The 27,634-nt window shown below is 40.1% G+C and overlaps 6 protein-coding genes across 8 annotated transcripts; 3 read left to right on the forward strand and 3 right to left on the reverse strand.

Moving 5' to 3' along the window:
* Window positions 1–53: 53 nt before the first annotated feature.
* LOC130695199 (small ribosomal subunit protein bS21m-like) lies at window positions 54–785 on the reverse strand. The gene is made up of 4 exons (XM_057518321.2): window positions 645–785; window positions 438–550; window positions 309–375; window positions 54–252 (listed from the first exon to the last, which is right to left on the reverse strand). The coding sequence occupies exons 2-4, from the start codon at window positions 521–523 to the stop codon at window positions 139–141; spliced, it is 267 nt and encodes an 88-aa protein (XP_057374304.1). The 5' UTR covers window positions 524–550; window positions 645–785; the 3' UTR covers window positions 54–138.
* A 228-nt stretch (window positions 786–1,013) lies between these two features.
* LOC130695232 (nuclear transcription factor Y subunit beta-like) lies at window positions 1,014–2,031 on the forward strand. The gene is made up of 4 exons (XM_057518349.2): window positions 1,014–1,161; window positions 1,224–1,375; window positions 1,491–1,752; window positions 1,808–2,031. Exons 1-4 carry the CDS (start codon window positions 1,074–1,076, stop codon window positions 1,933–1,935), a joined length of 630 nt encoding a protein of 209 aa, XP_057374332.1. The 5' UTR covers window positions 1,014–1,073; the 3' UTR covers window positions 1,936–2,031.
* A 243-nt stretch (window positions 2,032–2,274) lies between these two features.
* On the reverse strand, window positions 2,275–5,181 carry LOC130695065 (forkhead box protein N4-like). 2 transcript variants are annotated; one of them, XM_057518181.2, is made up of 6 exons: window positions 5,059–5,181; window positions 4,053–4,440; window positions 3,567–3,991; window positions 3,324–3,487; window positions 3,132–3,239; window positions 2,275–3,062 (listed from the first exon to the last, which is right to left on the reverse strand). In XM_057518181.2, the coding sequence occupies exons 2-6, from the start codon at window positions 4,407–4,409 to the stop codon at window positions 2,680–2,682; spliced, it is 1,437 nt and encodes a 478-aa protein (XP_057374164.1). In that variant the 5' UTR covers window positions 4,410–4,440; window positions 5,059–5,181; the 3' UTR covers window positions 2,275–2,679. The 2 variants fall into 2 exon arrangements, with proteins under 2 accessions (XP_057374164.1, XP_057374163.1); XM_057518180.2 differs by lacking the exon at window positions 5,059–5,181 and adding an exon at window positions 4,509–4,674.
* Window positions 5,182–9,001: 3,820 nt separating this feature from the next.
* LOC130694339 (transmembrane protein 115-like) lies at window positions 9,002–12,048 on the forward strand. The gene is made up of 7 exons (XM_057517408.2): window positions 9,002–9,424; window positions 9,486–9,702; window positions 9,769–10,000; window positions 10,606–11,101; window positions 11,162–11,391; window positions 11,458–11,631; window positions 11,695–12,048. Exons 1-7 carry the CDS (start codon window positions 9,191–9,193, stop codon window positions 11,888–11,890), a joined length of 1,779 nt encoding a protein of 592 aa, XP_057373391.2. The 5' UTR covers window positions 9,002–9,190; the 3' UTR covers window positions 11,891–12,048.
* Window positions 11,842–13,522, reverse strand: LOC130694343 (E3 ubiquitin-protein ligase Hakai-like). 2 transcript variants are annotated; one of them, XR_009001992.2, is made up of 5 exons: window positions 13,275–13,522; window positions 13,062–13,185; window positions 12,816–13,003; window positions 12,078–12,744; window positions 11,842–11,966 (listed from the first exon to the last, which is right to left on the reverse strand). XR_009001992.2 is itself a non-coding variant. In XM_057517415.2 (4 exons), the coding sequence occupies exons 1-4, from the start codon at window positions 13,398–13,400 to the stop codon at window positions 12,142–12,144; spliced, it is 1,041 nt and encodes a 346-aa protein (XP_057373398.1). In that variant the 5' UTR covers window positions 13,401–13,522; the 3' UTR covers window positions 12,008–12,141. The 2 variants fall into 2 exon arrangements, 1 of the variants encoding a protein (XP_057373398.1); XM_057517415.2 differs by lacking the exon at window positions 11,842–11,966 and having other exon boundaries at window positions 12,008–12,744.
* An 8,294-nt stretch (window positions 13,523–21,816) lies between these two features.
* On the forward strand, window positions 21,817–27,628 carry LOC130694335 (uncharacterized). The gene is made up of 9 exons (XM_057517405.2): window positions 21,817–22,152; window positions 25,734–25,813; window positions 25,884–26,007; window positions 26,072–26,133; window positions 26,227–26,318; window positions 26,390–26,632; window positions 26,696–27,169; window positions 27,234–27,370; window positions 27,430–27,628. Exons 1-9 carry the CDS (start codon window positions 22,107–22,109, stop codon window positions 27,504–27,506), a joined length of 1,335 nt encoding a protein of 444 aa, XP_057373388.1. The 5' UTR covers window positions 21,817–22,106; the 3' UTR covers window positions 27,507–27,628.
* Window positions 27,629–27,634: the final 6 nt, after the last annotated feature.

The following is a 27,634-nucleotide window of genomic DNA, read 5'->3' on the forward strand; positions in this document are numbered from 1 at the left end:
AGGTGTAAATGTTTCAATGGCAATAGTGTTGTAATATACCTAAAGTTGTTAGAGCTGTTTTAGATGTTTAATAAAATAAAACAGACATTTCCTTATAGTTATGGAACAATCATGTTTTACTATGCAGATGAAGAATTTCTAACAACCAGGAAATGGGTCCACCCTATTTGCCCTCAACACAAACTGGATTTTTCTATTCATGTCTTCATTGTAAATGGCTTTACATTTTTCAAAATTGATCCTCCTTCTGGCCTATGAAATACAATCATTGAATTATTAGAATTCATCTTTAATTTCTTGTTTCATACCATGTAAGGCTTTTCATATCGTCGAGTTCTACGATACTGATCAAACCATCCTTCTGAGCCCATAATCCTGTAATTTAAATGGAATATATGAAAAAAAAAACATGTAAGTTGTAACTTATGCGGGTGGACCTGTTAATAATACGACAGGCTTCTTCGACATTGTTGTTTTGGACCAATACAGTCCTAGCAATGAACTTGGCATGCTGGCCCATCATCTTGCACACCTTTTTTGGTATATCCCCCTAGTTTTTATACAAAGAAAATTTGCGTTGATTTCATACTTGCAACTTAAGTCAAAACATATGAACATTAATACGAACTTGTTTAGAATTATACCTGATCTTATAGCAGTGGAAAGTCAAGATACATGAAAGAGCTTGCTCGCAAAAATGACAAAATTGATATAGTCGTCTGCTTCGCTGAACGATGAATACTTAAAATCGATTAATTGGCCATACTATTTTAAGAATTTATTGTAATGCAAAGATTAGCTTCCTGAAGAAAGTTATGGCCCGACATTTTCTCATTCCCATACTTCTAACAAGAATTTTTCCAATGGCAGGCATTCACAAATAGTTCTTTATTAAAGCAATTTGGCTAATGCCAAGAGCATGCAGTTGCATTCCTTTTGTTGATGACGCTTACAGCCAATCGCATTTTCTTCGGCCACTGATTGGACGTCCTTGTTTTTCTGGACAAAATTCAACTCACAGTTCCGATAAGTTTTCGCAAATTATTTTTTTCAGTTTCGTTTATTATTTAAAAATGATGGATGGGAATGACGCTAATCAAGACTTGGGTGCGACGTTCCTCTCCTCGGACTCACAATTATTTGTGCAATCTGATGGCGATGGTAAAAACTAAAATTAATTCTTGAGTTTTCATGTATGAAAATCTTAACTTATCAATGGAAAGGTGAAAACAGTATGGGAGGAGACAATGCAGATGATTCTGGTGATGGAGATGGAAGTGACCGTTCCAACCCTATGCTCAGGGAACAGGATAGATTTCTGCCAATTGCTAATGTAGCTCGTATCATGAAGAAAACAATTCCTCGCACAGGAAAGGTACGATTCACATTCTTATGATAAACTTGTTCAAAGTTGCACTACGCTTAGCCCTAGGTTAATAGGATCTTTGACCCTACAAAACCAGCTTTACAATTGTTATCAATGGTTCCAGATTGCCAAGGATGCTAGGGAATGTGTTCAAGAGTGTGTTTCAGAGTTTATCAGTTTCATCACCAGTGAAGCTAGTGAACGCTGTCACCAGGAAAAGCGCAAGACTATTAATGGAGAAGATATCCTCTTTGCCATGTCTACCTTGGGTTTTGATAACTATGTAGAACCACTTAAGAATTATCTTCAAAAGTATCGTGAATCAATTAAAGGAGAAAGGACAGCTGGAGCTGATGGATTTGAAGAAGGGACTGAAGAATCTTATGGTAATGATTTTTGTTTGGTTTTGGTTGAACGTATCACTCACCTTGTTTATTTTAGGCGACGCCAGTTCTTCAAACCACACAGTAAACGTTTTAACTGCAGACGGTCAGTTAACTAATCAGCAGGCCAATGTAATCTATACCACTTATCCAGGCACCCAGATCACACAATTCCAATTAGGATGAAATAATAACAATACAAGGTTTTTTTTTCTGAAAAAATTATTCATTATGTATTTATATACACACGACATTGACAAAATACACGAGTGTCAAATGAAATCGATCGCGATTACTTAAGAGAAAAAGACAAAAGAAACAACAAAAAAAACCTTACAGAATAATTATAAAAGGAAAACACGTTCGGAAATAAGGAGATCACCGCCAAGTTACAGACAACTGTAGGGGATAAGGGGTCCAGATAGGGACGAGTAATGGTGAAAAAAAGGCACAAACTAAAAAAAAGAGAGGAAACAACTTATCTTCATATTGGCCAATCATGTGGTGGAGCGCGAGAGAGTCATCTCGTCAAATACAGCAAGAAATATCTAATGGGAGCGTTAAACACAGCATGCACATGTCATCATCATCAGCTCTGGTCCCTGGTTGGTTTTAATCCGCCGTTTGTCAGGTACGTGCAGAACACCAAAAACTATCCTTCCTCACCTCAACACGGAAAATGAAAACAACTGTTGTGATTGGTAAAGTACGGAGCAGAAAAAAATCTTGAAACATCTAAACAGAAATAGCTGCAAAATCGGTGAGGTTCTCGTACAAAAAAGAAATTTCGAGAGGTAGCATAATTGATTTTTTTTGTTTCTTTTTGTTGTTTTTTTTTTTGTTTTGGATAATCCCGGCGGATTGAGATAAGACGAGGATGAAGAAGTAAGAATGGGCCATGATGGAACACATGAGAACTACATCTGAAGTTCACATGGTTTCCATTCGCGTGTCGCCAATGATAATGAGCTCATTGCCCGATGTCTGGAACTTGGGCAAGCTGTAATACACTTTCTGTGGCTGGGGTTTGGCAGCACCCGATTGTGGGACGGACGGCCTTCGGCCCGTAATAGGTGGGGCCAAACGGGACACAATGCTGACACCAATATTGAGCTGCTCCTTGTTGTTGCCGTTGGTAGTAGTCGACTTATTGTCGTCCAAAGGCGGACTGGGCTCGGGCGGTGTCACTCGAGCCAGTGGAGATGGGCATTCGACTTCTTCTTCAGGGCCTTCACCTTCGTCTTCAGATTCAGTGCTGGCTCCACCAGCTGACTCCATCTTCATTTCACCGCTTTCCAGCATTTCGAGTGCATCTAATTGGTACATTGACGAAATTTTGTTTAAAAAATACAGAGGTTGAAAAAAAAAAAAAAATAAAATACCTGGATAGGCCATGGCACGTTTGATAGCGGACGGGTCCTTCCGGGACCATTTGAGCACTTCTTCATCCATCTTTGTAGCCTTTGCAGGACTTAACGTCCACAAACATCCTAATAATTAAGGAAGGAAACGTATTACATTTTATCCAGAATAGCAATCCATTTTATCACGAGAAACAATGTATTAATATTTACCTTTGCGGGTCGAGGAACTATTGGTCGGGGTGGATCCTACGGTGCCATTTGGATTAGTAGCGCCAATTTTTTCCACCTTTTCAAAGCACTTGTTCAAGCTTAAATTGTGGCGGACTGAATTTTTCCAGCCAGCTGGTGCTGTCCGGAAATATGGAAAGTGCTCACTAGCAGAAAAAAAATTGCAATGCAAAAATTAAAGACTGTAAAGACAGATTTAAAGAGAATGCAATTATCTAAACGTACCACATGAAACGGTAGATTTCAGAGACGGGCAAGCAGCCAGTTCGGCTGTTTTTGAGCGCGAGAGCGATAAGACAAGAGTAAGAGTATGCAGGTTTGGGGAAACCGCTTCCGTTATTTGCGCCATTGCTTCCAGAATCGTTCATCACAGATGAGCTATTGTTGCTCGCTATAGACTTGGCGATTCTTGCCGGCAAGTTGATGGGTGAACCCTGTGGAGCCGGACTAGCCGGCATGGGGGAAGGAACATTGACGGTCGACGGTGCCGTGGAGACGATCGGCCTCTGGAGCAATGCTGACCAGCCACTGCTCAAGCTGCTTGCAGAACTACTGACAGGCAAGACTGATAAGGGGTTGACTACCACATCTGTCGAATCAGAGTCCATGGCCGCTGTCACACTGCACCCATGACTTAAACTGGAATCAATCTACATATAACAAATACAGGTTAAACCATGCCAAAATGGTCACATTATAGTGTAGACTTACGCTCATGTCTGAAGGAGCCCAGCCACTGAGCCCCAAGGAAGGTCCAATGAGAGTTGGTGGGAAGGTGATGGCTGATTCTCCATCCGAGTCCAGAGAACCCACTTCCACTTCGAGCCTTTCCAGTCGCTCAATCCTTTCTAGGTCTGCTTCCATCCTGACAAGTTGGTCAAGCTTGTCGAGGTCTAGTCCACCAAAGGAGTTGAGCTCTGGGAAGCTAAATCCCAAGCTACAGTCCATCAAGTCATTCTTGCCATCAAAATCACAGAAGTCTGGTAGAGCCAGCGGATCATGCATGGCTGAGTAGGTGAAAGATGTTGAAGCTAGGCTAGGGAGTCCACTATTAGAATACATGTCCATATTGAGAACAGGACTGTGCTAGATATATCACCTTTGATCAGAAAAGAACACAAATTAGACAAAGTTATAAACATGCTGATGACTTTCACAATTGCATACATCCAAAAGTAATTGTTGCAGTTACTGCCGTTTCAAACAGTGAAGGCCATGCCCTTCAGTACCGCGCAAATCAAGGGCACGTTTTACGTTGTTACTACTACTGCTACTACTACTCGAGGGGTGGGAGCAAATCTCTTTGACAAGAAGGTACGTGGAGAGCCGGGCGGGAACAGACGAAAAACGAGGGGCACGTAAAGTTTCTTTAAAACCAAAGACACACGTTTTCAAATTAACAAATAAAATGTGGTAAAATATATTGACGCACCAATATAACCAGAATGGCAATATTACTATAGAATTAATGGTTTGCCATAATTCACAGGCAAAAGTTGTGGTAAACATGAAGAGGCGCGAAAGGTGGTGCAAAGGAAATGAGGAGTAGAAAAGAAAGATGGAGGGTCGATCGCTACTAGTGCGCGCGACGGAATCAAAACGGAGCCCGCCCCGTCCGGCATTTTCCCGCGCCACTTTTTTTTGTTCACAACACGTTAAAAATACATTAACAGTGACGAAATTTAGTACCAATCGACGTGAAATGATGTTAACTTACTGTTTGTCACGTTGTTGTCTTGAATCGGCGGGCAAATGACCGAAATCCGAACGAAAAACTGTAGTGCAAGTTTGAGTTTCGTTGGGCCCACCACACCGCACACACACTACATACACACACACAGGATACACTTTACAACGGTCGTCCTTGTGGGGCGCTCGCTAGAGGGCGCATGTGCGATAGGGGTAGGGAAGGGAAAAACCGTTGAGGGGGGAAACCTGGCGGACGAACAAAGAATCTCCACTCCCCTTTTGAAAATGTTTGAAGCCTCTGAAAGCTCGTTTCTGGTTGGCTAATGGCTGTGCCCGCCAGCCATAGACATCACGTGATCTTGTATTTTCCCTACTTTGACCGCCATCTTTTCTCGCTCCCCTCGTTTTTTTTCTACTTCTGAAAGAAAAAAACATCTTTGTGTGTCACTTTCGAATTATTTATCATGCCCTTTTCGACCCTTTTCTTTCTTTAACCCTGTTTTCCCCCTACTGCACAGAGAATTAACTTTAGAAATCCGTCGCCTTAAACGAAGCGCGCCATGACTTCTGCCTTGATTTCAAAGTCTGCCGTGATTGCAATCTCTCGATTTTTTAAGAACTATCACTCCCATTCGGGTAAATATGAAACCTCATGATCAGACATAAAAACGTGGTCGAAACAAAAAAAAATGTAGTCTTCGCGCTCAAACTACAAGCAAGAAGAGAAGACCACGAGTAAGACAAAGGAATGTTTTTCCCACTTTTTGTGGCTTTGTATTTCAAGGCCAAACCGTTCTGTCATAAAAAACAGTTGATGGCTGTTAAGATTTATCCAAGAATCCTGTATTGCTGCATGATTTTTCTTCCCTTCCAACACAGCAAGTTACTTTTTATTATTTGAGACGAATCAATCTGCGTAACTTAAAATAAATAAAAGATTCAATTCTTTCTGCTTGAATTTCCAAGCCGCTGTCGTTGGCGCGCAGTGAGATACCGACGACTCCAAAGTTTGTTCCCAATCCATGCTTAGCCTCTTTTTCCCCATCTTTCCCATGTTACCCTCTTTTTCCTGTCTCTCCAGTGTCACTTTTTTCCTTATCATTTATATACTTTCTTCTACGAATAACGGACAGTAATCAATGCACAAAAATAATGTAACTATAATACACGATAAGTGTTTTCACAAGCTCGCTATTAAACATTATTTTTACTTAAAACTTTGTTATTTTATAATTCATGGGGCTAAGCTCTACTAGGGTACCCTAAAATCAATAACATTCCTTGCCCTGGGGGCACGGCCAAAGGGATTTAAGAAAGAGGAAAGACATGTTGTACCCCTAGCGGGGAACGATGGCATCTCTAAAGAACAAACCTTCCACAAAAAAAAGAAATAAAAACACCTTAACATTTTGAAGGCAAAACATGTAGATAAGATTGGATATTCGCAACAGTTACCCGTTATAGGCTGCGAAGAATGAATAGAAATGCAAAGGAAAAATTATTAGATAAATGCTGCTTGTCTACAATTTAAAATTCAAGTTCAACAGCTCTCAGGGAATTTTCCCCACAAGATGTTGCTATCCAGAACTTGTCTAGCAAGTTTGCATTTTCTTTTGATTTTGTTTTTTTGCAAAAATAAAAAAATGTTTTGGACAACTGCAATTGATATTGCAAACAAGCAGGTTTTACTAGTAGGAAAATTATATACTTCAAATTCCAATTTTTTCAATATGTTTTTTAGGGAAGTCAGATACCTTAATACAATACAAAGTTGTGGACATTACTTTCCATTAATGCATCACTGATGAACAGAAAACATCTGATTAAAAAAACAAACAAAGCAATATGTTTTAGTAAAAAAACAACACAAAACAAGCTGGTTAGGAAGAGGGATATTTGTGTGGAAAGCAATGGTATTCATTTAATATTATTAAGCTTCCAGAACTATAAAAGTGGCAAGTTGCAATCGGTAAATGCTAGATTATACTAACTCAACATTAGTTCATTGGAATGGTTGCCGTCTAAGACTTGTGATGGCAAAATTCCTCACTTCTTAGGTTATTAAAATTATTCCTAGTAGGTTCAATTAGACAAACACATTACACATTTACTACTAAAAAGAAGACTACTACTCGCCATAGGTAAGGTTATTATTATAACAGCCTGGGCAGATGGCAAAAGATGCACACTTTAATTATAATGAAGATGTAGAAATAACAAGTTAATTATATGTTATTGATATATTCAACTGAAAAGTCCTAAAAGGATAAACATGAATTTTACCATAGTATCACGAAACTGTTATTCACACTTACGTAATTCCTTACTCTTAAATTTGGTTACATAAAAAGACGTAAACTGTCTAGTGTCTAAAATGGCATTGATTATGCGTGTTTACTTCTCGTTTCCCACACTCCTCGAACTGATGAAACAAAAAAATAAGTGCAATCGCCACCTACCGAAAGAACAAATAACTAAATTATGGGGCAGAGCTACAGGAAGAAAAAATTTAAATAAAAACTTAAGTTCAGTCGGAATACAAAGTTTGCTACCTCTTAATTAAATACCCACTGGAGTATCAACCTTTGTGAGCATGGCTTTAGTATAGAACTTTTCCAGAACATATTTTGTTGCATAACTTAAATTCGACAATGCCGGGAGAGTATTGATTGGTTGATGGTTTACCGCCACGCTGCCAAGCAGAGTTGGAAGGAAAAATATTAAATGGTGATGGACGTCCGAAACCGTCCTGTATTTACCCAGTTTATGTTATTTGTTTGTATCCAATTGCTTCTGCTTCATTCTGGCCAACAAGAGTCGATAAAATCGACCAAAAACATACCAAGATACTCGTTCAAGGAATACTCTTACGTTGCATTGCCTAAATATGTGCGTTCATTTCCATTAGTTACTGAGTATCAAATAAATAAATAAATATTGAATCTTTTGTTAGGAAACTTACTTTCAAGAATTCCAGTCTGCGTGTAAACAAAATCCATCGTGCCAATTGTTAGAAGGTGTTGATCGGCTAAACTGCATTCGCGAGTGTATCTCTCCAACATGCTACATTGAACTCTATCAAGGAGACAAGGTATGTCAACATGCTCTTGTCCAAAAAGCTTTACCAGTACTGGTTTTCATATATTTTATGTTTAGCTGGAGATTGGTGAAATTGATGTTCGTTTTGAGTCCTTCAAAGGCTGCTTTATTCAACGCGGGATTCGACGTGGGTAAACAAGCCACGATGCAGACAACCAAAACAATCGGATAGCCAACACATTCGACTTTGAACAGGTTTCACAACCTCCTTTACTGGAAAAAAAAGTCAGCTTGTCGTCGACTACTACTAAGATATCTTCCTCAGATAGAAAATGTCCAGTCATCGTCCATCTTATATGTAAAGCAGTTAAACAACGAGTTTTTTTTTTCAAAATAGAAAACCCTCTACGTGCCAAGCCGCACGTAGTTTAGACCACGTAGTCAAAACACTAGGCTAGCTAGCCGGGATGGTTCGATATTCTATATCCTATTTTGGCATAATTTATTGCTTCGAGCACCAAAATTTACAGAGAATGGTCGCTCTAACGAATAGCGATTGGTTATCTAAAAGAAAAGAGTTAGACTGAATCACGATTTTTGGTTTGATTCAAGACATAATGCTCAGGACTATCAAATAAGGCGGTAGGAAGGCAGGCATAGAATGCAATTCAAATCTCTAAGTAAAAATCTGCAATAAATCCAAAGTGCTCGTTTTATAACAATGTTTTCCTAGTATGAATACTCGGAATGTAGTTTTTCATTTTATAACTAAATGGGGAGGTTTCTTCTCTCCCCAATGGAGAGAATGTTGTTTATTTGTTAAATGTTGATGAACATCACGAAGGTCTTACCCGGGGCAAAGATATTCTCGCACCACCTTGTTGGCCTTGGGTAACAGAAAACAAAAATTTTCCCTAGAATCCATTACGTCAGCGGCGCTCATAAGCGGGATTCCTATAAAAGCCGGCCACCATCAACAGTTCAGTTTGTATTCGTTTGCTCTGGAGAACAGTTCCTAAAAAGCTGGTAAAATTGAATTGTCCCATCACGTTCTTGGTTACCATATTTTTCGAACATAGAATTACGTACCTTGCTCCAAAGTTTAATTGATTCCCACGAAAATGTCAACTGAAATTTCACCTGCTACAAGCTTGGATCACCCTGGTACTCCTAAACGGATGTACATGGACGATCCAGAAATCGAATGGAGAACAGTGAAACCCAATTACGACTTGGTCAACCGTAAATACTTGGCAGAAAGAAGCAAATTTCATCCTGTCGATTCTCTAGAAAAATTAGTAGAAAATTTGGTAAAGACTTGGGAGATGGAGAGCACTCACAAAATCAAAGAAAAGGTACACTCATTTAACACATACTTTGCAAAACAATGTATATTAATTAAAAATTCAATTATAGGATTGGGGTACAGTCGATCCCGAACGTTACATTTTCCGGACCAATGGCGGGGCGCCCAAAGACCTGGCAAACAACATCGTTAACGGAAACTACAATATGATGATGGATAACTCACCCTTGTTTGATGCGTCAAAAGAAACCAACGAATCGTCGCATTTACTTTTTAAAACTGCCTTCCCAGATGGATTTGCTTGGGAATTACTTGAACTCTATTCGGGTAAAGATTTCTGTCTTAGTTTCATCAAGCCGAAAGGTTAAATGCAATTTTTAATATTTTCTATAGGTCCCCCTAAGGTGTCTTTCACCTGGCGACATTGGACTCATTGGACTGGTCCTTATCGCAACAACCCTCCCACTGGAGAGCTTATGGAGTTGATCGGATCTTGTGCGGTGGAAGTCGACGAAAACCTTAAAATTGTTGACCTCCAAGTCTTCTTTGATCCCCATCCTATACTAGGACGACTGATGAAACGAAAAGATGCCGACGACTCCGATTCATCAGGGGAGGGACCAAAGCTCTGCCCTTTTCAACATTAAATTCCCACCTTTAAGGTTTTTTGCCACGTCTCGGATTTTTACACAGATTTGCTTTGTGTTTTAAAGAAAAATGCATGCTAGACAATATCTATTTTGTCTCTTATCCCATTTGTTACGTTTGCGAATTATTCTATGGGAAAACGGCCTACAAATTAAGTGCAAAAAAAAAAATATTATATCAGACTGTTTCATTAAAATCTCTTTCACCTTTTCTTATCTTTTGACTTATGAAAATACAATCGATAGGGAAAAGAATGGAAACAGACGGGTTCAGTAATCAAATGAGTTTTCAAGTCAATAGTGGTGACAGATCTCAATGCGGAAATTACTGTTTAGTTGTTTTACATATTGTAGCGGCCTCTGACGTAGTAACGTTATCGCTTAGTAAAAGATCAAACAAGTTCTACGTATGTAACGTAACCAAAGGATGACGAAAATTGGCATCGCAGCACGGAAAATAGTCGACGTCAAAATATTGAGAGTAGCAAGAGTTCTATCCCGTTCATCGCACAACTGTTGGATTGTACAATTCTTTTTACGTGAAAGAGTTTTATTCCTGATGGAACTCTTTGATTAATGAAAGCCCGTTATATCCTTTAATAATGGCTGCTTTGAAAACTCTGCATCGAAATGTTCCTTATTTGAAGCAACAGCTCTCCGCCCTCCTGGGGAATACTAGCTCTTCCGTCAAAATCGTCTGCCTAATGGTTCTCATAGGTTATTTCATATCCTATTATGAACCCGCAGTTCGAGCTCTCACCGTCACACCCGGCTATGTCTTTCCACCTGGATTTCGAATTTGGACCATCTTCACCCATTGCTTTGTTGAATTTCACTTCTGGGAGGTGTGTGTTGATGTCGTTACTCTGGGGCTGTGTGGGAAGCTTATCGAGCCTCTATGGGGCAAGATGGAAATGTTGACCTTCTTCACCCTGATCAACACCTCAGTAGCCTTTTTTGGGGTCTTCTTTTACTTAGCAATTTACATGGCTACCTTCAATACAGATGTGCTCTTTGAAGTTCACATTCACGGACTCTCTGGATACATAGCAGCTGTTTCTGTTGCTGTAAAGCAGATGGTAAAAATAGCCAAATAAATGTTGAAAATACATGAATGATAAACCTTTATATATTTCCAGATGCCGGATCATGTTGTCGTCAAAACTCCATTGGGAAAGATGACCAATCGCAATGTCCCACTCTGTGTTTCCCTCCTGTCGGTGATCCTATACCTAGTTGGTTTGCTTGAGGGGGCATATCCTACTATGTATGCAACTGGAGTAGTCATCGGTTGGCTGTATCTCCGGTTCTACCAAAGGCACAGCAATGGCACAAGGGGAGATATGGCAGATAATTTTACCTTTGCCAGGTATCTAAATGTACAAGTATAATGTGCCCCATTTCTAATTTTGACAATTCTACATATCCTTTTTAGTTTTTTCCCCACAGTCATGCAACCCCCAATTGAAATTTGCTCCAAGTTTGTCTACAATTTACTGGTCGGATTGAGAATTTGCCGGAAGCCAATAAGGAAATATGACGTTGGCGGCCCTACAGCAATAACGATTAGTCTCCCAGGAACGGATACACACGATGCTGAACGTCGAAGGTACTTCTGCAATCTGGAGCTGCTTTAAACACTTTCATTGTTCTTCAAATCTCATATGCACAGGCAAATCGCTCTTAAGGCTTTAAGCGAACGACTAAGCCAGCAAGCAGATTCAGCATCATCTTGGCCCAACTTGGAAGAAGATTCACGACCAAAAGCTGGAGTGCAGGCAGAACAAGTCACTCAAGCAACGAATCAAGTAGAAGCTCTCACAGTTGCTGTTGAAATTGAGCCATCTGTTCCTAAGCCAACAGCTTAGTGCATACGTCCAATTTTTTTTTGTAAATACTGTCCGTTTTTCTCCCTTTTTTTCCTCCAGTCCAGCCATGGATTGTCTTTTAATTATGACGAAAGACAAAGAAATTGCAACAGATAGTTACGTCAGTGTCATTGTATTACAATTATTTTACATTGACAGTGTAAAGGGTACGATTCATTTAACATACTTTGGCTAAGGATAGCATGTTCTTGTCCGTTTGTCTCTCGTTGTTGGACATCCATATCTCATTTTCACCGATAGAACGATTGATTGGTGGTTGAACTCCACTGATTGGCGTACGATTGATTGCCATCGTACTGATGCTGTTGCTGAGGCGGTGGTGGCGGAGGAGGAGGAGGTGCGGGCTGCTGGTAATTGGCGTAATAACTAGAGTTGGTGTAATGGCCGGTTTGGGAACTGTACGAGTAACTGTATCCAGCACTTGTCGGAGGTGCTATACTGTTGTAATAATTTCCCGCATTACCACTATTGTTACTGGGCAAACCCGTCGTAGGATCTTGAATGTGCACGGACACAAGATTGGAACGACTGTGCAGAACAGGCATATGCTGAGAACCACGAGAGCCGGACAGAGGGACGGTGCTGATTTTTTGTGGCTCCTTTTCCGGCGGGAGCCGAAGGTGTCGATGATTAATGTGCGCTTGCAAATCCCGCTGTGATAGATAAGTCCGACGACAGCCGTCATTGCCGTAACGCGAACCACCGTGAGTACACATAAACACTTGACCAAGGCTCGTTTGCTCCACTCGCGCCACCCTCTCACGGCACCTCGGACAGGGTTGGTGCTCCTCTTGCCTTCCACAACCCAAGCAAAATACATGTTTGCAGGGAATCTATAGGAGATTCAGCACTGGTATTAGATGAACAAATATTTGGTTTGTTTTTTTCATTGGTGAGTTCTTACAAGGCGGCCATAGATGAGAATAGGTTTCAAACACTTGTCACAACAATGGATCATTGGATTGAGAACTTTTTCCCCAATCAGGTTAACTGGTAGGTTCCAGGTCAGGTGCAGCATAGGCTCCGGGGGGCCTCTGTTGATAGTTGTGAAAGTAGGTGCCTGGAGCTGGGATATGTCAGCCTCTAAATCAACTAGATAAGATCTTGTTAAAATCACTGCTGGAAACTGAAACATATGGCTTCTTTTTACATTCAGGGTGCTTGATAATAAGTTCGGGGCTGCAAGCTACAGGTTTCTCATTTTCGGTATCAACAATTTTGATTGGTGATGTTTGCTCCTCACCTTCTGATTCATCATCATCGCTGAGTATCAACTAAATACAGAACAAAAGAGACGATAAATGAGTAAACAGGAAGTTTTTTTCTATAAAAAAAATATTGTGCTTGATTGCAAACAACATACTTTAACTGCTCGTTTACCCCGGCCTCTACCCCGCGGCCGGCCTCGGTTCGATGGCGTAGTTGATGTCCCACGTCCTCGTCCCCGGCTTTTACTTCCTTTTTTAGTTGGTGAACTATCAGAATCCATTGTTACACAAGAAAAAAGTACAACAGTCACTATCAATAGAAAGTAAAACAATTAAAAAAGGTCGCACGCAATTGACATGTTAACAAGAAATGTCATTATACATTGCGATGTGTATTGCTACACAAATTTGAAGATGCGCTAGTGGCTAAAATGGCGCTTCACAACTTTATTTCCTTTCTTTTACATTAATTCAAAGCGCTTTACAAATTTAGTATTACATTCAAATATTCAATTACTTACATAAAGTAGCCTTTCTTGCAATCGTTGACCTATAAATTCCTTCAACAACATAAAAAATTCAAACTGACCGGTCTCAGTTGCACGCATCCCTTTGACACAACTCTATCAAGAAAAAGAATCCTTATCTTAGCACAGAATGACAAAGCATAAAATTTGTTTTAAGTTGCATAAACTTCTGCCTCAAATTTTACTAAGTAAAAGTATGTATGTTTACAGCAAAGTTAAATCTAAAACAAAGTGAAGTAAGTGAAACACGACATACCTGACAAGTGGAGCGTCCCACGAAAGAGCAACCATAAAGTTCCATTAGAAGAATCTTGCATGACTGTGACATGTAGTGCTGGCTACCGTCTTTTATATACGCAGGCACTTTCCACGTGCTGGCTTTCCTGGAATAAAATTTTAGGGTAGAGGAACGTAATTCTAAAGGTCGATATATGTCGTAAGGTAAATTTGTATTTCAACGTGGGCTCGGGGTTATGACCATTCCCCCTCGATTGAACCAACCTCTTGCAGTGACCTAGAATAACCTTCGGCCATTTAATACAAAAAAAAAAAAAAATCTAAACCAAGTTTTTGCCAAGCGGGCTCAGTAGCTCACTCACCTACATGTTGTGCACTAGTGTAGATTTGTTGCATTCAATGCTGTGTTCACTCGCACATGGATTAGATTTTTATTCACAAGCTGGTTATTTCGTTTCGTAATTTGTGGATATACCAAATCACCCACTAGACAAGCACTGCACTTTGTTTTGCCTCAGCACTGGTTTAGTTAGTCGCACTTGTTAAGCCACATTACTTGGGTCTACTTTAAGTAATACAAAATCCACCTCACTGGTTGCTTTTGCACAACACTACGTCGGCCATTTTGACGATTTCTCACATGTATTGTTTATCTGCACTGGTCACGTTTGTCGTTTGTATGCAATGAATTCTATGTTTCGCTACCCACAGTTTACGTCCCAAACTTTTTTACACGATTTGCAAATGCACATCCCAACTATTAACTAACATTAATCAATTTAAACCAATTTTTTTTTTAGGAACTTTGTGATTAAATGTAATTGTAATTTCTGTATTTGATGTTTGTTAGATTTTAGTTGAAGGCTGTCGTTAAATCGTTATTCAAAATTTTTTTCGTTCTCGTTTTTTGTGTGATCAGGAGGGCAATCTCGGGGGCCGAAGAGGACACTGGACAACGGAGATCGCCAGGCATCAGAATCCTGGCCCAGGTTTGTCAGCTATTAATTAAAAATTTGCAGTGTCTAACCATGTTTTTGTTTTGTTGTTTATGCAATCTAGGAGGGTGCACATCACCGAAGAGGACCACTGGACAGCGAGGATCGCCGCCGGAGCTGTCAGGTTCTTCGCTCAGGACTGTCAGGTATTACCTATTAAAATGTTTAATGTCTAACAATATTTTTTTATGTGTCTAGGAGAGCCCATGAAGAGGACCATGGGTCAACGAGGATCGTCGGCGCAGTCGCCAAGATTGTCGACCCTGGTTTGTCCATTATTAACTTAAAAATAGTAAATGTTTAACCGTGTTTTTTTGTGTGTGTCTAGGAGGGTTTACATCATTACCGAAGAGGACCCGGGACAACGGGGATCTTCGCGGGAGCCGACAAGATCGTCGCCCAGGTTAGTCACGTATTAATTTGAAAATTTATGATGTCTAATTCCGTTTATAAAAATTGATCTAGGGGGGCTTACATCACCAACGAAGACGACAACTGGACAACGAGGATCTCCGCCGGATCTGCCAAGATCTTCGCCAAGGACCGTCAGGTATCAATTTTAAAATTTGCAGTGTCTAACAGTGGTTTTTTTTGTGTGTCTAGGAGAGACCACATGATGACCGAAGAGGACCACAATCAGAGCTGCCCATATCGTCACTCAGGTTTTTCAGATTTTAAGTTTAAAATTTTACGTGTAAAACAATTTATTTGTTTTGTTGTGTAATCTAGGAGGGTATCACCACCGAAGAGGATCACGGGTCAACGAGGATCGCCGCTGCAGCCGCCAAAGATCGTCGTCCCAGGTTTTGTCAAGTATTCACTTGAAAATTAGATATGTCTAACAACGTATTTTTAATTTGTTCTAGGAGGGCCTACATCACCACCGAAGAGGACAACAGGGCAACGAGGATCGCCGCCATATCTGCCAGGATCTTCGCCAAGGAGTGTCAGGTATTAATTTAAAAATGTTTAATGTCTAACAATGGTTTTTTTATGTGTCTAGGAGTGCCCATGTGATCACCGAAGAAGACCACGACCAGAGCTGCACAGATCGTCGCCCAGGTTTGTCAGCTTTTAATTTTACCACTTCAAGTGTAAAACCATTCTTTTGTTTTATTGATCTAGGAGGGTATCACCACCGAAGAGGACCACGGGTCAACGAGGATCGCCGCTGCAACCGCCGAAGATCGTCGTCCCCGGTTTGTCCAGTATTAACTTTAAAGTAGTAAAATGCTTAACCGTGTTTTTTTCTATGTGTCTAGGAGGGTCCATCATCACCGAAGAGGACCATGGACACCGGGGACCTTCGCTGGAGCTGCCGAAATCATCGTCCAGGTTTTGTCACGTATTCACTTGAAAATTAGATATGCCTAACAACGTTTTTTAAAATCTGTACCAGGAGGGCCTACATCACCGCCGAAGAGGACAACGGGGCAACGAGGATCGCCGCCGCACCAGCCAAGATCTTCCCCTGAGACTGTTAGGTATCAATTTAAAAATTTTCAGTGTTTAACAGCGTTTTTCTGTGTGTCTAGGAGGGTCCACATCATCACCGAAGAGGACCACGGGACAGCGAGGATTCACCACCGAAGAGGACCACGGGACAGCGAGGATTCACCACCGAAGAGGACCACGGCACAGCGAGGATCACCACCGAAGAGGATCCCTGGACAACGAGGATCGCCGCCGATCCCCGAGATTCACGCACATTCGGATGAAGACAACAACAAAAGATGGTACGGTTGAGTATGCGCTTATTTTTATTCTATTTTGTGATTTGTGTGTGCCTTAAAAACGTGTTTCCTATTCCCTTTCCCCTACGTTTATTTCCCTATTCATTATGGCAAGGTGGTAAGTCTCACTATGGATGCACCTTACACTGGTCACTCAATTCTACGTAACATTTAGCTCACAGTTCGTTCACTGATGGTATTAGTATTAATGCACCGGTTAGGGATTAGGTAATTCTGGTTGGTGGAGGTTTAACAATACTTTTTGCTTTCAGAACAGTAAAACAAAATAAATTGATAAACTTTATCTGCCGTCTTCTTATTGAATACGAGTGGTGTTTTGAAAGAAGCTGACTTTTTAAAAAATAAAGATTACTGTAAAAAAAAAATTAATAAAAAATTAGTGCGGGTCTAATTAGGACGGGGTGGCCGGGTTGCGCACCCCGATAAAGCTACCCGATTAAAACCTGACGGGGCAAAATTTACAACCCGATTCACCCCGAAATCGAAAATGAACCGCCCCGAACCGCAAAAGCATTCGACCCGATCACCCCAAGGCCGAGGACTATTTGAGCGAAATGATTTTCTTTAGAATTTAAAAGATTCCTATAAGGTGTGCAATGCTGATTGATGATGATGTGTCTTCGCACCGCACACAAATTTTGCCATCAGTCACGAAATTTTGACGTTCCAGTATTATAATGTCTATGAACAATTTCGGGTTATATAGAAAGTCCGACGCGCTTGTGCCATGCGAGAATCTATTACGTTTCTCAAAAAGCCCAAACTAGAAAAGGTGAAAACGGTTTCACCCTCAACCTTTTCGCAATCGTTATCCGTTGTGATTTTGAAAAAATTCTATTTCTCGAATAATCACGCGCTGGCCATTAACATATCTCACATAAAAAAATAAGAATTCAAAACTGAAAAATGTCATCAATTGGATTTATAATGGTAGGATTTCTGAAACTGCGTGGTAATAGAAGCTCTACTTTATAATCCGGCTGATGGGGGGGGGGAATAAAATGATGCTATTTTTCATTTTTATTTAGTCTTTAAATTTACGATTGATGCGGTTAATGGCCATCGCGTGTAGCTTTACAAGCGAGCCATAACTACCATGGCCTTTCTCTTTTAAAAAAAAACGAGCAAAATACGTTCCATTTTTTTAAAAATATATAATTCAGGGTTACATAAAATTTGCATGTGAGAAGATGATCGATCCGTAACCGATTCATTTTACTTTCACGTTGAAAGCTGTTATCCGCACAATCATCGCCTCCTTTTCAACAACTGATTTTTTTTAGATGAATACCTTCCCAGAGGTGTTTATCGATTGATCACTTTCAATATATTTTTAATGTAAAAAAAAAACATGGCACTGATTGAGCTAGCCCAATGGATAAAATATCAAAGATCTATGTCAAGCGATCAGCATCTTATCTATCAGGGAAAAAAAAACGTGAAGAGTGAAAGTATGCAGGGTTGTAATATCCGGAATGTGTGTGAGTGTGTGTGTGTGTGTGTGTGTGTGTGCAATAGAGGTATTACGCAGCAGCCAATGCGGCACCTACTGGAAATGAAACAAGGAATCGGGTCAAAAACAAAACAAAACAAAAAATAATACTCATTTTCTTTACAAAATGGGCAAGTGTCCAAAATGAGACGTGTATTATGTACATGCACAAACAACATTAATTATCTACATCAAAGATTTCTTAGGAACTGGACGAATTCTATTTAATTCTTTTGTCGGCCAACCGCTAAATTCTCTTTTATGTCGAGAATTAAAAACTGGGACTTGTGTGTATTACCAGGTGAGCTAATTTTTTTTTTTTTTCGAGTAGATCTACCTCTAGAGAAATAGTGCAATTACCATAACAGGATGAAATGCGTGTTCCTTCTATTTCTTTTCGTGTGTTCTCTCTACCCAATTTTGGAACACATAGGAGGCACGCCATGGCGAATCGTTCCTCCGAAGACATTTGGCCTCAGTAAATGTAGGTGGTCTCATCACGACGCAGGGCAAAAATGCTCAACATTTATTTTTCCCCTTCACTCGCCAATGTGACGGATGGCTATCACAACCAACGTCTGGCGCCATTCTTTTTTTCTTTTTTCTTTTTTTAACAAGTAAATGGCCTGAAAGTGACGATTCACCGATCGTCTTTTTCAGTGAACTCATCATGGAAATTTTTCAAAAAAAAAAACAAAAACAAAAAGGAGCACTTTCACCTTCTTCACCCTGAGATCGACCGATATAGGGCCTTTTTGCCCTTGGTGCGGATCACCTTCCGCTGGCAAAAAAAGAATGCTCACGTAGGCAACAACAAAATGTTAGTTTCCGTCTCATCCGGAATGGCCTGCGTACAAAGACTTTATAGTCCTCCCCATCCACGCATTTTTACGAAATAAAAAAAAAAAAAAGAAAGAAATTTTTCATTTCAAACCATTAGACTTAAAAAGTTCTGGCAATAGCCAAACAACAAGAAAATAAAATAAAAAAATAAAAAACATTTGTGATCATAAAAATTTGTCATCGTCGATACATCAGTAAATCTTAGTTCAGTCAGATGTTGTCCTTTTTCTCTATACACGATTTATGATTCTTTTATTTGAAACGATCATTATATACGTTTTTTTTTTTCTTTAGCCGGAATGCGTTCCGGAGTCCGCGCGTTGTTAAAGGCTACCGTTTTTCTTCTTCTCCCCCCCCCCACTCCCATCACCTTTACTTTTATTTTCCTGGATTATTAAAAAAAAAAGAAAGAAAAAAGAGAGAGAGAAAAATACACGCGGGTATAGAAAGAAAAGGGAGGGAGCGGAGACAGGGAGAGAAAAGAGACGGCCCGGACCCTGACCTCAATTCCGCCCGGTTCCCTCCTCCCTGAAATCTATTTCTTCTTCTTCTACTAGATTTTGTGACTCTCCGTTTTTTTTTTTTTTTTTAAATGCAGGGGGGTAAATATGTATATTTTTTAAATTAAATGTTTTGCCCGGTTTCATCGACGTTATCATTTTTAAATGATAATCGGTGTGTTAATCACAGTACTTTTTTTTTTTAAATCAGTAAAACGCGGGATAACTGCCACACCCTTTGAAAAAGAACAGGGCGATGCGGATAAGGATTTTTCGTTGAATTTTGACACGACGATTAAATCGGATTTTACGAAATTATTCAAAGAACGAGGTGAAGGGATCGCCGATTGTCTTGTTCCATCGAAAGTGGGTCGCGTTGACACTTGCAATCCAGACTCTATGATATACATTTGAAAGAAAAAAAAAATGAACGATTTGTTCTCATTTCTTTATACACTTTTTGGGCGCAGTTCATGTAATAAAACATGCAACATTACGACATCTACGCGTATGAAATAAAAAAGACAAAAAGCCTTTTTGGCAGGTGTTTTTTTTTTTTCAAACGTTCTCCATTTTTAAAAGATCGCAAAAATCCCTTTTATTTTTCGAAAGGAATGCTCTCTGCTTTTTAGCGTGTTAACATATGTGCCATCAGTCATCATGGCAATTTATACCTGTCTCTTTTTCTATGGCTTTAGTTGGATCTGCAAGGAAAAGGGGGGGGGGGGAATTCTTTTTTTGAATTTCACATCTCGCCGAATTCCCTTTCAATGGCCAAAATGGTCTAATTCGCTACGGACTCCACCCGAACGACCACGCCCTATCGTGTCTCTATATAATTGGGTAGCCTCCATTTTATTTTTTGTGGCGTGATGGACCCCCCTGATTATCTTCGACCACCCCCCTAGCCGAATATTCACGCAACTCTATTGTTGATTTTCTTACTTGATGACTGATGTAAAAATGTTTGTGTATGCCATCACATTTACGTTTTTTTTTTTTGTCCAAGAGAGAGAGAGAGGCAAACCTTGGCAAGGCGACCGCAAATTCTTTGAAACTGTTTCTATCATTGTCTACACATCATCAGGGTAAAGACAAGGCCATAGGTCACAGTGAGCAGGTTCCTTTTTTTTATATATATTCAAAAAAAAAATGATCGAATTTCCGATTTTTATGGTAATTGGCATTTCTTTGTTGTTTGTCGCACACCTTGGGAGATAAAAAGGTACGTGTACAGTGAAATGAGACACGCCTTGACCTTGCCTTCTATGTCTCCTTTCCCCATTCCTCGCGCACTCGATATTCTCAATTCGTGTGTTTTGGCTGTTTCACGATGTTTTTTTTTTGCATTTTCGAAATTCTCCTTTCGAAATAATTATTCATCATAGCGCGGATGTCGTCACGAATTGTTCAGATCAAATCGACGGGATCGCAAAACAAAAAAATGCTGTCGATTTTTGTCTGACCTCGAAACGATGGTCTCGTTATGACGTCACCTATCCTTGATTTTTGGTTCGAAATCTCTTTCTCGTTCGGGCACAGACGTCACGCAGTTCAAAGTTCCCAGCGTTTCATAACGGATTTGTCACTATCCACCTTAAAGGGGCGCAATCATCATTATCGCAATCTACACGAACACGCACTTCGTCATCGTTAGCGACACAATGTGTGTGTGTGTGCAACAAACAAACACACACACAAATCAAAGCAGCTCGTGACGTCACACTGACCTCATTAGCATCCATCGATTTTGTAGGGAAGAAAAAGCGGTTAAACAGTGAAAAGAAACACAAGTTGCGTAAACTCGTTTTTTTTTTCCTATTAAAATACGTTCACGCCATTTAATTGGCTCATTATCTACGTTTCTAATTAGAGAGAAATGCAAATGGCTGTCGAACGTACAATCGATGCGGGCACCTGCATTTCACCCAAACTGTCGTGAAACGATTTCAAATCAAAAATCCAATACAAACTTTCGACCCCCTTCTTCTTTTTCTCATAGGGTCCACACCTTTTCTAAGCACATCCTTCTCATTTTTTTTTCTGGAGGTGCAGGGACGTACCGGATGATTTTGTACAGGAGGGGGGAAGGGCGAGTAAATCTATATATCTCAATATACCTGTGTTTGCGCGTATATGCCGGAGCCCCTTGTCAGAAGAAAAAAAAAAAAAGGAAAAGGGAAACACAACCTTGTCCGAACGACTTCTCTCTTTCTCTCTTACCTTCTCATTGTACAAGGCAGGGTTCTCTTTTTTTTTTTTTTTGCTATAGCTCGCTTTATATAGCCGAGAAAGAGAGAGAGATAATCCCGCACCCGTCAGTCAACCGTCGAACGCTGTCGGGCACAGCCGCACTGGCTATTTGCTCCCAAACTGTTTTTTTTTTGTGTTGTACAGTATTTTAATTTGTTTAGAGAATTTAGTTTAAGAAAAGTGCGTTATCAAATGTCGGTGAATTTTTTGGAGATCAACAGTGTTGCCGTCATGTCGAGCGTTCACCTATCGATTTGAGAAAAGAATTTCATCGACTGATTGGAGGGGGGACAACTAACGAGTTGACGAGAAAGCAATTACATTTTATTTATCTAATTAAAAAAAAAATTTTTAAATTGTTATCAACAAAGCTATTTGGATCAGTGATGGATTGTAATCGCCGTCGTTGCTGGTTAACGTCTTTATCGGACGGTAAGTCGAACACGAAATCTGTTTGTTATTTATTCAATCGCGTGTGTCGCCTCTGGGCTTAAACACAAGTATGCAATACGATTGCCGATTAAAATGCAATCGGGTTTTTATCAAAGCCCAATCATTTTTATTGGTTCAAACATCGACAAAAATTTGAATATAGAATATAAATACCATATATTTATTCTAAAATGATAGCTCCTTATTTTGTTTTTTTATTTACCGTACATTGCACTACCGGCATTTGTTTTATTTTATTTTTTAGGTTAAACCAATCGTAGCCGACATTGAAAAAAAAAAAAAAATGTGTGTGTGTTCCACTCCCACGTAAAAGGTCGTTTCATTATGGGCGTTCGATCAGCTGTTTTTTTGTTTTTTTTTCCCACAGCATATGTAAATGTAGAGTAGCCGTGAGTTGTTCAAGGTTTTGCAAAATCTCGTTCTCCTCGGCCCCCTATCGCGATTGCCACCTTTTGGTTCTAACTGTCCCCGATGCGCCAAACTGTTCCATAATAACCGCTCAAACTCGTTATGGCTCGTGTGAGCGGCTGGACAAAAAATCGCCAATCCTTGAACGACCTTCCTTTTTTTTCTTCTTGTTTATTCAGTATCTTAAAAAAAAAAAATCTTTTATTTTTTCGCGATGATAAATAATAAAAAAGCAGGCCACCTTGTCCCCCGACACGCTGTCTGCTACGCCAACAGAATAGCTGATCGTGCGGGATTATCGGAGCAGCTATCCAGGCAATTATTCCGAACGGCATTGCATTCCGTCCTTGATGAACACTATTTTTATTGGTATTGTTTTTTTTGTTTTTTTTTTGTTTTTGCGCCGATTGGCTCTCATCAATCATCATTTTCTTATAAGGACTTTGTGTGGATTTATTTTAGCCTTCAGCTTTGATTTTGATTGGGCGACCTACGCGTTCAATAAAAAAAAAAGTGAGAGGAGCAACCGTACATATTTTTTCTTTGAAGAATTAAAACAAAACAAAAACACAAAAAAAAATGAGAGTTTAAGAAAAAACAAAAAAAAACAATCCCGTCTGTACAACCTTCTCTTCATCGAACTCCATCGTCACCTGTGCACGCGATAAGAGAGACTCCCTCTTTCTTTTTTCGCTTCCACAAATGATGTGTTTTTCTTTTTACAATTTGACACAGCGGGACGCGAGTGAAAGGAATTCTTCTTTTCGAAATGCGAGAGAAAGAACGTCCAAAATAATAAATACGTACGAAATAATGAATGAAAACATTTTGGAGAATATCAAAAGAAAAGAAACAAAAAATGGACTCAAACATGAAACGACCGCGCCCGTATTTCTAGGAAAAATCGCTTCTAGTTTGAAGAATGGCTTAAAAATAAGAGAAAGACCTTTTGTTTATTTTTTTTTTTTTAGGACGAAAATTTCTGAAGAAAGAAAACAAAAACCGGTAGCAAAATATGTTGGTCACACATGCTGTTCCTTTCTATTACGGCTGTCATGGAAGACTATCACCATGCAGTTTTGTATTTGTTTTTGAAATGTAAGAAACGTGTCGAAATCGGGCGAGCTTGCACGTGTGATTAATGCGTTCAGTAAATCTAGGATATATAGGTATATCTAAAAGCCGATTTGAATAAGAGCGCTGTCCCAATCCCGCGTGATAAAATCCGGTTGGTAACAGCGTTTCAGTGTTGTGTGACAAGTACATTTGATACTCAGTTATTGGAAGTTATGAAAGCAAAAGAAACAAGTGCGGTAGCCAATCGAATATTCTGTACAATCAGAAAATGAAAGCAAAATGCTATGCGCTTAGTTCTTACCTGTTGACAACAGTTGCATATCATTAGGACCCGTTTCGAATTGCTGTAAGTAGAAGGGTTGCATTTCGAGGGATCGCCTCTTATTTTAACGACTCGTGATGGCAGTGAACTTTGACGCCCCCGAGTGTTGTTTTCAAATCACAGTGTAGTGAACATGACTCGGAATGCACCTTTCACTCTCTCGAGCGTGTCAGAGACGCACACGCGAATTATGAATGCCCTGTCTGTAGATGGCCAACGGGTTCCCGGAAATCTCAACACACGCTCCTTAATTAGACTGCGCAAAAATCATAACACCAGTATAGGAAACTTCCTGCTCTTACTTTTTTTTTAGTGTTCACTTGTAACAAAATGTGACAGGCAAAAAAACAAAGGGGGGACCTTCAAATTTGAAGGTTTGCGCCCCGCACGCGAAAATGCAAATCATTGGCGCAGAATTTTAATTCTTTGACTGCTGCCCACGCTTTAGAAACATTTATATCAAGGTGATAGCATAATGAAAAAACCCTGGGTACGCTTTAATCATTGCTTTTGAAAAAAGAGAGAGAGAGAGAGAGAGAGAAACCCCATGAATTTGCATTGCAATTTCACGGTCATTGCAAAACGAAGGATGTGCGTTGTTTTAATTGGGCCTTTTAATTTCTGCAAAAATAGCTGACCGATGAAGAAATCATGCGTCCATTGAAAAAACAAAACACGAGAGTTGCATTCAGCTTTTAATTGCACACGCAAAAAAAAAAAATATCATAGGTCATCTGTTCTTTGGAACCGATAAAATAAAAAGGACACGACTGGACGGCGTCTCGCATTTGGCCGCCTGCCCGTCTGCCACATTAAAAACTATGCGTTTTACTTCTTAGAATTGTTTAAAATAAAAATCCGAGTCATCTTATTGAATAAATCCTCCCTCGGCGTGAATAGAAGAATTTAAACTTTCCCCTTTTGAGATTACGAGAAGAAAAAGAAAAGAAGTGATGTCGTTGTCTTGGCTGAACGCAAAAGAAGAAGAAGGAAAAAGTAAAAGTAGAGCAGAGTAACTAAAACCGCGATGATTGGCTGTTGGGTAGAGAAGAAAGAAGAAGAAGACGAAAAAAAAAAAAAAATAATAATAAATAAATAAAAAGTGAGCGGAAAAAAAAAGGCAAATGGAACGGGGAAAGGAATGGCGGTCACGATTCGAAGCCAAGGTCGGGGACGTGAGCAAATATCAAAGAATCCCACGTCTTCATTTCTTTTTTCTTTTTTCTAGATCTATTCGCCCACGTCGGATAGAAATGCGTGTAAAAAAAAACCACAAACAAACAAAAAGAAAAAAAAGACTTTCTTTTCATTTCCATTTCAACATCATCGTGATTAGCAACTTGAAAAGAGTCCCGCGCGGGATCGTCCGATTTCCGATATGCGCAGCATTGCCATATATGGAGAATGAGTCTTCCTTTTATTTTTGTTTTGCATTTACATCCGCCAAACTGCAAGTTGCAAATAGGCGAATAGTTTCATTTTTTTTTTTTTTTTTTTTTTTTTGTTGAGGGCGCCAACTATTTAGCCCCGTTTTCTCCCCATTGGGCTGTGAACTTTCACATCCTCTTTACCCCAGCAAAAATAAAATTGCGCAACCTTCTTTGATATTTTTTTTTTTTTGTTTTCTTTGGCAAACTCCCACGGAAAAGAAAACGGCATTTACGAAGCTGGAAAGAGAAATATCTAAAACGTTTTCAGTTGGTCTCTGCGTTCGACTCATTACGACCGCCAATGATTTTTTGTCGTTTCACAGTGCCGCAATGCAACGTCTTCTTGCTACTAGTGGCCGTTCTTGTTTGCACGAGCCAGGCCGTACCTGTTGGCATGCCACAGGTGAGTTCCCCATCATCTGATAGACTCTTTCAATTGTTTATTTAAAAATTAAAAACAATTTGAAACGAAGATCGCTGACATGCCGTCCATCGGCGCATCCGGTTTCTCTTGCGAGGGAAAAGTCATCGGCGGTTACTACGCCGATATCGCTAGCGGATGCCAAATGTTTCACGTTTGCACTCTCGGCCAAGAAGGTAAATTATTTTTATTGAATTAGAAATTGAAACGGGTATGACCGTTATTTTTTTTTTCGTTTAGGAGAAATACAAGATATCAAGTTCCTTTGCCTGGCCGGGACCGTCTTTGATCAAGAAACGAGGGTAATGATTTCGCAACGAAATATTTGCCGTTGACCCGAATTTCTAAAAAAATAAAAACAATTTCCAATTTGATTTCATTCGTGATGGATGTAGGTGTGCGAAAGAGTCGACGAAGTGGATTGCGCAAACTCGGAAGCCTTTTACAATCTCAATTTGGACCTCTACGGCCAACACGGTCTCATCTTGTAAGATTTTCATTTTTCGATAATCATTTTGGCCCAATTTGAAATTGAATTTTCGATGTATCGCCACACAGGCAGACGGGTCGTAAAGTGCCCTCGGGCGAGGCAGGCTCTTTCGCCGACGAGCACAATGTCCAGCAGACGGACACGTTCTACGACTACGCCGATTACGATGACGTAGCGCCCGTCACGTTGACTGCCACTTCAACTTCGACTGAACCGATGACGACGTCAACAGAGCCAACAACAACAACAACAATTGCAACAACAACAACAACAACTGATCCACCGACGTCCCCAGTCATCCCAGAATTACCGTTAATTAAATGTTTCTTAATAAAGCAAACGAATTTAATTACTGATTTGATTCAAAATGATAGAACATTCAGCGAGCCGCCAAATGAATTATCTTCTTCGACTTTACCACCTCCGCGCTCGACAACGGAAGTACAGCCGGAAGTGCCATCGCGACGCCCTAGTGACATCGCCGAGGACGAGGACGTCTTGAGGTTGTTGGGTCAAATCGAAGCCGACGTTCCGCGAATTCCATTTTTCGGTAAACCTTCCAGCGGGAGCCGCGGCGCGTTCCATCCGCGCATTAGGAGGGACGCCGTGGAACCTTCTTCCACTCCGACGCCGAAGAGAAACAGGACCAGAAGACCCGGAACGGGACGTCGAGTCTACAATTCGACGACGCTACGCTACGCCAGTGAAACGGTACCGACTCCATCACCTACTCCGGCTGATAACACAGGGCCGTTCACCTGCATCGGTCGTATTAATGGAGGCTTCTATGCTGACGTGTCCAGCGGTTGCAGACGATTCTATACCTGTGGGGTTGGAAAAAAAAACAGGTAGAGAATTAATCAAGTTTTCCAAAATGAATTTTTTTTTTTTAAACATAATGATGTTATGTAGAGTGGTGTCGCACGCTTTTACGTGTGGTGTTGGGCTACTCTTTGACCAGGCGACGTTGACATGTCAAGACGTTGATAAAGTGGATTGCTCTTTATCACCGAATTTCTTCTATCTAAACGACCCTGCCCTACGTCCAGGTAATTTCTAGCCAATGGGGATTGAAGGTATTGATTAATGTTATATATTTTTTTTATAGCCGTCACAGAACCAACAGTGACGGATACGTTTCAATCGTTTAAAACGACTACACCTCCTCCTGAAACAACATCCTAGGATTATCTAATTTCTTCTTGTATAAAATAAAAAGTCTTAAACATTCGTTGTGACCGCTGTCGGATTGATTAGTCTTGTGCCATTGATTTCGATATCAAGAATACATTCCTATCACAGAATATTTAGTG

The sequence above is a fragment of the Daphnia carinata genome, chromosome 4 (genome assembly GCF_022539665.2).
Source record: "Daphnia carinata strain CSIRO-1 chromosome 4, CSIRO_AGI_Dcar_HiC_V3, whole genome shotgun sequence".
NCBI classification, from domain to species: Eukaryota; Metazoa; Arthropoda; class Branchiopoda; order Diplostraca; family Daphniidae; genus Daphnia; species Daphnia carinata.

Excerpts from the sequence above, each read along its gene's own strand:
- LOC130695199 (XM_057518321.2), bottom strand. The coding sequence starts at position 523 with ATGATGGGCCAGCATGCCAAGTTCATTGCTAGGACTGTATTGGTCCAA. Across the intron at positions 376-437 it reads GCCTGTCGTATTATTAACAG|GATTATGGGCTCAGAAGGAT; the intron begins GTCCACCCGCAT and ends TTTAAATTACAG. Across the intron at positions 253-308 it reads GATATGAAAAGCCTTACATG|GCCAGAAGGAGGATCAATTT; the intron begins GTATGAAACAAG and ends TGTATTTCATAG.
- LOC130695232 (XM_057518349.2), top strand. The coding sequence starts at position 1,074 with ATGATGGATGGGAATGACGCTAATCAAGACTTGGGTGCGACGTTCCTC. Across the intron at positions 1,162-1,223 it reads TGTGCAATCTGATGGCGATG|GTGAAAACAGTATGGGAGGA; the intron begins GTAAAAACTAAA and ends ATCAATGGAAAG. Across the intron at positions 1,753-1,807 it reads AGGGACTGAAGAATCTTATG|GCGACGCCAGTTCTTCAAAC; the intron begins GTAATGATTTTT and ends TGTTTATTTTAG.
- LOC130695065 (XM_057518181.2), bottom strand. The coding sequence starts at position 4,409 with ATGGACATGTATTCTAATAGTGGACTCCCTAGCCTAGCTTCAACATCT. Across the intron at positions 3,992-4,052 it reads GGGCTCCTTCAGACATGAGC|ATTGATTCCAGTTTAAGTCA; the intron begins GTAAGTCTACAC and ends TGTTATATGTAG. Across the intron at positions 3,240-3,323 it reads TAGTTCCTCGACCCGCAAAG|GATGTTTGTGGACGTTAAGT; the intron begins GTAAATATTAAT and ends CTTAATTATTAG.
- LOC130694339 (XM_057517408.2), top strand. The coding sequence starts at position 9,191 with ATGTCAACTGAAATTTCACCTGCTACAAGCTTGGATCACCCTGGTACT. Across the intron at positions 9,425-9,485 it reads CTCACAAAATCAAAGAAAAG|GATTGGGGTACAGTCGATCC; the intron begins GTACACTCATTT and ends ATTCAATTATAG. Across the intron at positions 11,392-11,457 it reads GATAATTTTACCTTTGCCAG|TTTTTTCCCCACAGTCATGC; the intron begins GTATCTAAATGT and ends TATCCTTTTTAG.
- LOC130694343 (XM_057517415.2), bottom strand. The coding sequence starts at position 13,400 with ATGGATTCTGATAGTTCACCAACTAAAAAAGGAAGTAAAAGCCGGGGA. Across the intron at positions 13,186-13,274 it reads GGGGTAAACGAGCAGTTAAA|TTGATACTCAGCGATGATGA; the intron begins GTATGTTGTTTG and ends TTCTGTATTTAG. Across the intron at positions 13,004-13,061 it reads TATTATCAAGCACCCTGAAT|TTGATTTAGAGGCTGACATA; the intron begins GTAAAAAGAAGC and ends GATCTTATCTAG.
- LOC130694335 (XM_057517405.2), top strand. The coding sequence starts at position 22,107 with ATGGATTGTAATCGCCGTCGTTGCTGGTTAACGTCTTTATCGGACG. Across the intron at positions 22,153-25,733 it reads GTTAACGTCTTTATCGGACG|TGCCGCAATGCAACGTCTTC; the intron begins GTAAGTCGAACA and ends GTCGTTTCACAG. Across the intron at positions 25,814-25,883 it reads TACCTGTTGGCATGCCACAG|ATCGCTGACATGCCGTCCAT; the intron begins GTGAGTTCCCCA and ends TTTGAAACGAAG.